General features: G+C 37.1%; 1 protein-coding gene across 2 annotated transcripts in view; it reads left to right on the top strand.

The window, feature by feature from the left end:
- Nucleotides 1–213: 213 nt before the first annotated feature.
- Nucleotides 214–8,630, top strand: part of PGAP1 (post-GPI attachment to proteins inositol deacylase 1) — a 71,274-nt gene continuing 62,857 nt past the window's right edge. Inside the window, exons 1-2 of one of the 2 annotated variants that reach the window (XM_023732932.1) lie at nt 214–439; nt 6,764–6,917. In XM_023732932.1, coding sequence (XP_023588700.1) covers nt 293–439; nt 6,764–6,917 — 301 coding nt within the window. In that variant the 5' untranslated portion in view covers nt 214–292. The remainder of the gene's footprint in view (nt 440–6,763; nt 6,918–8,630) is intronic. The other variant, XM_004378181.2, reaches the window with a different exon arrangement.

Below are 8,630 nucleotides of genomic sequence, written 5' to 3'. Positions count from 1 at the left end.
CTCTCCTCGCCCCAAACCTTTTTTCCCTTCACCCTCCAGCCCAGCCCCTCCGCTTTCTTCCCTCTTTCCCCCTTCCTCCTTTCCTCAGATTCGCGCTCCCGCTGCAAACACCGCCTCCTCCTTTCTCTCTGGGAGAACCGGGTCCGCAGCGCGCAGACGCACTGCGCGGCGGGCGCGCGAGCTGGAGGGGCATCCGCGCAGGCGCGCGCTGCTGGGGTTCCGCTCTGGCGCGGGGGACCAGTGGTTCTCGGGCGCTGGCAGTCCAGGCTCGGGTCCCCGCGGCGGTGGTACCATGTTTCTTCACTCAGTCAACCTCTGGAACCTGGCGTTTTATGCTTTCATGATCTTCATGGCGACCCTGGGGCTGTGGGATGTCTTCTTCGGCTTCGAGGAGAACAAGTGCAGTATGAGCTACATGTTCGAGTACCCGGAGTATCAGGTAAGGTTCCGCCCTTTCCTCACCTAGGCGATCCGAGACTTCTGCCTGGTCCTTCTGTGGATTCCCCTACCTCAGCAGTCCGCGCTTTTCTGGCCACCATATCCCTGCTTCAGCTCTGTTTTCTCCGCCCCAGGAGACTCTGCAGACCCCCACCGCCCCCTCACCTGCCCTTTGTGTCCTCTCTTTACGGTCGGGTGTTTGATAGATGGTTTCCGGAGCATGCTCCCCGCCCCGCTCGTAGTTACCCTGTCTCTCTGCCCCGCACCGGCCTCAAAGCCCGAATACAGGCTCCACAGACTGGCCGGGCCCAGTCCCCTCATCCCGAGAGGGATCCTTAGCCCTTCTGTCTAACCCAAACCTCATCCTCCTCGCGTTCCTGCCTTAACAGGTGCCCTGGGCCCTCTTCCCACCTGCCTACTTTCCTGCCCTTTCGCCCAGAGATTTGCACATCAGCTGTCGCTTTTCTAGAAAGGAGCCGAGCTTCTGCAGACTCTGAATTGGCTCGCATAGTTCCCAAGGTTGTCTTAGAGACTCCGGGGTTTTATATCTGGTGAAAGACTAACTTGATGAGTGCTAATTAAATAGAAAACTCTTTAGGATCCCTTCTGTAAAGATTTTGCGGATCCTTGTGTTTTGCAGGTTATGGGTCTTTGCATGCTTGTGTTTATGCATGTCGCCGAACAGCCAGACCTCATTACTATCTTACCAGTTGCATACAAAATCTGTTTCATGGTGTTATTTTTGTTTTCTCACTGTGTTTACAATTTAAGAGAAACCCGGCCCTTCTTTCTCTGCCTCTCCCTCTCTCCCTCTTTCTCTTTCTCTCCCTCTCTCCTCTTCTGTCCCTCTCTCCCCTCACCCCTCCCGTTTCATTTTGAGTATTTTGAGTTACAACTGCTTCATCATTTCATTCATGACCAGCAGTAAAAAGTAGTGACGGATTACACAACTGTCCAAATAAATTTCTCCCGAATGATTTTTTTTAAACGCGTCTCCTAATTACGAAATGCCTCTTATAATGATAACTCTCTACCATAAAAAGTATATGTACTACAATACATATTGATAAAATGCATTTTTAATATACTTTTAAAACCATAGCACATTTTTTTTCTGTAGGGCAAAGAATGCAAGTCAGGATTGCTTCTGTGTGCAAGTCATTTCGGGGTGTGGAGGGAGCATATTATTTGATTATGCTACTGTAATTTAGGTCATAAAACTATCTAAGATTTAAATTGCTGAAAAATCCTTTCCTGTGGGCAAAATTCTAGTAAATTTAAATTTTATTTGTTTTGAGATCCTTATGTTGGTTTTGCATCATTGATTATAAGGCAGTGGAAACATTCGGTATCAGATGATACTGAAATAGAAGATTTTAACATGTTACTGTTGTCTCTGTTAATTTCTAAACAAATATTCTGGAATATGCTGGTTGATGTTTATCAGAAGCTATGTATAATAAAATGCATAGTCTTCTAGTTTTCGGTTTTGGTTTTTTTTTTTAACGGAAAATAGAGTATAGCCCCCTTTCATTTTTTATGGTTTAATAATTAGGAGACTCCCAATAGACTGAAGTAGGTCACTTTAGTTTTGTGCTGTATTGAAGACTTTGGCTGAAATAAAATTTTTGTGGAACAGTGGAACAATACAATACTAATTCCTGTTTCTTTTTAGATTGCCAACAATTACTGAAGCCAGTTTAATAGTTGCGATATTATAAATTGCTTTCCTAAGTGTTAGGAACAAAGCACATGGACCTACAGATGATCTCCTATCTCATAAAATTGACTCAAAAGACAGAAAATTAGTGTAACTAATGCAAAATACCTATTTGACTTTTTTGGTTGCATAGTCCCTGTTTACTCATTTTGGTTCCAGTTGCTCAACTGGAGTACATTTCTGTTAATGTGTTAGTACAGTTATACTTAATGGAAGTTTTTTATTAGTGTTGTAAAAAATGTAGGTAACATTTGTCAATTCTGTATTTTTTCACTTGTACAATTCAGTGAAGCTAATTACATCACTCATGTTGTGCAGCCATCACCAATTTCCTTTGCCATATTTTCCATCCCCATAAACAGAAAACTCAATACTAGCTACACAAACATTCTCTCAATAGATGGTATTTTTATGACATAAAAAGCTGTAATATTAATTCACTATAATATTTATATTTGACTCTTAGTCCTTTCATCGTATTTTGCACACCAGGTTGAGTTATTTTACAAATAAAATTAAAGCTGTCTTAGGAAATGAGTCATTTTGAATATAGTGAGTTTCTGTATAACAGGTTATTCTTTTAAGAACCAAATGGTTTTCACTACCAAAAATACTCTCAAGATATTTTATGTGTTGCTTACTTTTAATTATATATTATAGTCAACTCTAATTATTAACAGGTTGATATCCAGCGTATGGTGTGTCCTTAGTTTTCTCCTCTCTCTTAATAACCTTTCTTCTTTTTTACTCTTTATTTGCGTATTATCTAGCAGGTCAGCACAGGAAATGAAAGGTAGCTGAATCTCATTCAATTTTATTCGCTTTCTTTTTTATTAAAAGGTGGGGCAGGAATTTGAAACTTTTTGCAAAAATGAAGTTTTTTAATTTAAAATCATTCATCTCCATTCATCCCCTACCACTGGTTTTCCTAGATTGACTTCTTCGGCACTAACTGAAGATCTCATGAACATATCTCAAACCAACTAGGCAAAATACACATTATCCTTTAATGTTTCTTGCCTTATTATGACAATAAGGCAAAACTTTTATTTGGCAACGATTTTAGGCAAATTGTAGAATTCAAGAAGAAATATCTGAGTTGTTTTCTCCCGTATGGTAATTTCTTTGGCTGTCTATTGATTGATATGTGACCTAACAGTTTCTCCTGAAAGGAAATGCTGATATTAAAAAATGTGAATCAGGTATTTTCTTATTAATTGTAATGTTAATTTAGCAAGTCATCTATTGAATGACTACCCTGTGCCAGGTTTATTCTAGATATTCAGTATAGGTGAGAGGGAATTAGAGATAATTAGACCTTGTGACTTTACATCCTCATAGTACAATGGGGAAGACAGGAATATAATGGATAGTTACAATACAATGTGGTAATGTTATAATGCCAGTATAGTAGAGTGTGTATGAGGCTCTTCACAAAAGAGTGAGCATCCAAGTTTGTCTTAGGTATTCAAAGGCTGTAGAGAAGGTGTAGTGAATTGGGTCATGCAGGGTGTATAGTTCATAAAATGCGGAAACAAAAAAATTTCAGGCATAAAGAATAGTGTATGTGAAGGTGAGCTATGGGTATAGTATGTTAGAAAATGATCTATAAACGTTTGTGTATATGTAAAAATATTTCTGCAAGGATATACAAGACACTGACAATATTGGTTATCTTCTGGGGAAGGGGGAACTGGATGGCTAAAGACCAGGAGAGAGCCTTTTCATTGTATACCCTTTTGAATCTTGACTTTTGAAACATTTAAATTTTAAAACATGGCATATGTGATGTTGTAAGAAAGTAGGTAAGAAGAATTAGAGCCAGATTTTAAAGGATGTCTCTCTTAAGCCTTTTTTAAATCTGTATGCGGTGAAGAAACACATAAGGTGTGTGTTTTAGCAGGATATTTCTTGTTAAGCAATATGGACTATGGATAGTAGTTCGGAGGTAATGATAGGGAGACAGAAGAGTCTGAAAGATTCAGTTGTTCCTAGGTCTTTTTCTCAAATTGAGGAGGACCTGGACTATGGCAGAGTCAAGGGAGGATGGACAGCGGGGTCAGAATTTATGGAGATAATATTTAAATGTAAAGGTAATTGGTTTCAGTTAAAGGTCTTTTTTGGGGGAGCTACTCATTTAAAATAATTGTCCCTTGATGGCACAAATGGATTGCGTTCAACTACTAACCTAAACATTGACGATTCGTACCCACCCAGGAGCATCACAAAAGAAAGATAGGCCTGGCAGTCAGCTTCTGTAAAGATTACCGATTGTCGTCGGTTAGTGTACTCTAAATGGAAGCAGATTCTCAGGCCTGCTGCCGTGGTACCGCTGGGTGGGTTCGAACCACCAACCTTTATGTTAATAGTTGAGTGCAAACAAATTGCGCCATCTAGGGACCTTCGTAAACATTGCAGCCAAGAAAATCCTATAGAGCAGTTCTAGTCTGTAACACATGGGGTCGCCATGACTCAGAATGAACTTGGTGGCAGTTGTTTTTTGCGGGGGGGGGGGTATAAAATAATTTAAAATATATTTGCGTTCTGTTGCTATAAATGTTTTCTTTTTAATTCCTTGACCCTCTTCTGTTTTCTTATCAACCTTCTTTTTGTATGCCCACACCTTTTCTGCCCTCAGTCTGGTCAATTACCTTTCCCACCACACACCCCCAACTTGAACTCTGGAAATGCACTTTTACCATTTGCCAACAACTGCACCATCCTTGCCTCCTCTTTTTTTGTTCTACATCTCTTTTCTATATGTATACTTTTTTTTCCTACTCCATATTGTATACATGCATTTTTTTAAAAAATTTTCATTTTCTCGTTACAAAATTACTTTCATAATAGCATCATAATATTTTTTCTGTGTTTCTATGTCTCTAAAGATAATTAAATATTTCTTTTTAAATATTTTTGATAGTTTTCCTGTTCTGGGTTAATTTAAGCTAGTTCAAAACTTTGTTTAGCTACTGTTCTAAAAGAACTGATGATCTAATATGCATGTACTATTACATCAAAGGAAACCCTGGTGGCATAGTGGGTAACAGTGCAGCTGCTAACCAAAAGGTTGGCAGTTTGAATCCACCAGGCGCTCCTTGAAACGTCTATGGGGAAGTTCTACTCTGTCCTGTAGGGTTGCTGTGAGTCAGAATGATTTGATGGCAACGAGTTAGGTTTTTTGTTTTTTTTTTGGTTACATCAAATGATGGACTAAATTGGAAGGAGTGAAGAAACGTTATGTGCTGGCGATTTTCCTTTTGCTTAATTTGTATATAAGAAATAAAATATTGTATCATTTTCATTTTTCCATCATACTGTGCATAATCAGTATTGAGATTAATTTGAGTTGAAGTATACATAGACTGTAAAGCAAATAGTGGAGTTAGTATTTCTGTATTTTGAGTATTTGAAGAGAGAACTAAAGTTGCTAATGTCTTAAACCATAAACTCAGTCCCTAAAGATGTTTTCATGGTATTATTGGATAGATTGTTTGTGGTAATATCTTTGGATGAATTTTCAAGAAGGTGCATCAGTGATCAGAATTCTGTTTTTTGAAACAGTCAGGTTTTCAATAGTCATTAATAGTAACATTCAGTTTTTGAAATTTATTCAGTAGGTAAAATTTTTATTAAGCACATATTTACTAGATGTACAGCATTTAATATTTGAATTATTAAATCTGTTGACGTCTACTTAAATAAAATCTACTGTCCAATGTAATTCAATTCACTGTGAATAGTTTTTATCCTTTTAAAAAAAAAGAGCAGGAAGAAGAGCTTATATTTTACTACCACTTTTATAGATGCCTACTTTTGGGGGATGACATTAATACCTAATTTACATTATGTTGGAAAAAAATTTTATGTGAATTATTGACTTATTTTGGTATATAATAACATTAGCTTCAGAGTAGTTTATGGCTTACTGACAAACCATACACCTGGTCCATGAGTATGGAAACAGGTCCTAATTTATTGGAATGTTTATGATGAGAAGAGTCTGCATTTCTTGTTTAAGACATGGTTATAATGTTTAGATTAATTTGTTAAGCACATTGTAGGTCAAAGCATATTAAGTTGAGAGGTCAAAAAGTTGCATTATAAAACAAACTCACTGTTCTCTGAATGATGTAACAGCTGGAGTATCTAGTTAGCCCAGAGTAAAAGGAGAGAAACATTAGAAAAAGTTTCAAATGGCAGAAGAGAAGTAATTTGATAATGGAAAGCTTTAATAATTTCTAAACACAATGATACCTATAAGAAATTAAATGCATTTTTAATTATGTTAACACGTAACTTACGGACTCATACCGAGATACTTTTCTGAGGTGGTCAGTGACAATTTTGAGTAGCTTGTATTCATTAAAAATTCAGGTAAATCCCGTTTTATGCTTTCCTGGTTCAAAACTCACATAATTTAAGACTAATTCGCTACAGGAATAAATTAAAAGTAGGCCTTGTTTTGTGTGTTTAGTTCAGTTTTATCATCATTAATATTTTTATATTATATTATTTTAAATTTGTATAATTCAGAATTGCATAAAATGAGGTTGCATTGTATAAATAAAACTGATTAAAGTGAAATTGTATTTTTTGCTGTAGAAAATAGAACTTCCAAAGAAACTGGCAAAACGCTATCCTGCATATGAGTTGTATCTTTATGGAGAAGGATCGTATGCTGAAGAACACAAAATTCTGCCTTTGACAGGGATTCCAGTTCTCTTTCTTCCTGGTAATGCTGGAAGTTATAAGCAAGGTAAGTCTTGGAAATAAATTTTGAAAGCTATTATATTCATTTCAGTAATTTATTAAATGCATACATACTCTGTGTTATGTACTCTGTTAGGCATACTGAAGGATACAAATATGACATTTTTTCTAAGAGAAAATACACGTGTGAGATACATGGAGAAGGGCTGAAGATCATTTTGCAAAGAGTTAGAAGGAGAAAAAGAATAAAATGGAGTGGAGTGGGATAAATGGATGAGATAAGGATTCAAGAATCAGCAGAGGAAAGGGGTTTATTTTGGAAATGGAGGGTACAGAGAAGAGAACCTGAAGTATTGATTAGGGAAGTAAACCAGGTTAAGAAGTAGAAGATTGCTAGTACTCCAGGAACCCCTTGTATGCCCTTTCCTGATTACAACTCCCTCCATTCTTCCTAGAGGTAACTACAATCCTAACTTTAAGGTAATAATTTCCTCGTCTTTCTTTAGAGTTTTAGCACCCAAGTACGCATGCCTACTATAACCTAGTTATTTTAGGCTGTTTTTAAACTTTATTGTATAAATATAATCATTTAGTATATATTCTTTTGTGTCTGGCTTCTTCCACTCAGCATTGTTTTTAAAATTCATCCAAGTTGTTATGTGAGCTGTGATTAGTTCACTTTCACCATTCTGTATCATTCCATTGTATGGATATACCATAGTTTATCTATTCTACTGTCTTTGAACATTTGGGTTGGTTACATTTTTTGGCAGTTACAAATAATGAACATTCTTCTACTTGTGTCTTGGAGCACATAAGCCCATATTTTTGTAAGATGTATATACCTAGGAGTGGAATTCCATGTCATGGGTTATGTGTATCCTTTTAACTCTACTGGTTCTAGTTTATACTGCCACAAACAGTATATTACACTTCCGTTTGTTCAAAATTCTTGACAATATAGGAATTGTCAGATTTAAAAATCTTAACTATTCTCATAGGTGTGATTTACTTTTAAAAAATGATCGCTCCAGTTCTGCTGTATAGAGAATATACTGTAAGGGGTTCAGAGTGGAAGCAGGAAAGATAATCAACACCATTAGGAAAATGCAAATTAAAACCACAGTAAGATACCACTTCATGCCCACTGAGATGACTATAATAAAAAAAGACAGATAATAGTAGTGTTGGTGAGGATGTAGAGAAATTGAATTGAAACCCTTATACAGTGCTGGTGGGAATGTAAATTGGTGTAGCTGCTTTGGAAGACAGTTTGGTGGTTCCTCAGAATGTTAAACATGTATGACCCAGCAATTCCACTTTTAGGTAGAAGAAATATGAGAACATATGTTCATACTAAAATTTGTGTACACCTGAGGAAATGCGATCACTAGCCATTAGAGAAATGCAAATTAAAACCACAATGAGATACCATCTCACCCCGGCATTACTGGCATGAATCAAAAACACTGGAAATAACAAATGTTGGAGGGGCTGCGTGGAGATCGGAACTCTTATGCACTGCTGGTGGGAATGCAAAATGATACAACCTTTCTGGAAAATGATATGGCGCTTCCTTAGAAAGCTAGAAATAGACGTACCATACAATCCAGCAGTCCCACTCCTAGGAATATATACTAGAGAAATAAGAGTCGTCACACGAATAGACATATGCACACCTATGTTCATGGCAGCATTGTTCACAATATCAAAAAGATGGAAACAACCTAGATGCCCATCAACAGAGGAATGGATAAAC

The sequence above is a fragment of the Trichechus manatus genome, unplaced genomic scaffold (assembly GCF_000243295.1).
Source record: "Trichechus manatus latirostris isolate Lorelei unplaced genomic scaffold, TriManLat1.0 scaffold00056, whole genome shotgun sequence".
NCBI lineage: Eukaryota > Metazoa > Chordata > Mammalia > Sirenia > Trichechidae > Trichechus > Trichechus manatus.
The sequence above is the reverse complement of the archived record's forward strand: the minus strand, read 5'-3'. Positions and strand labels throughout refer to the sequence as shown.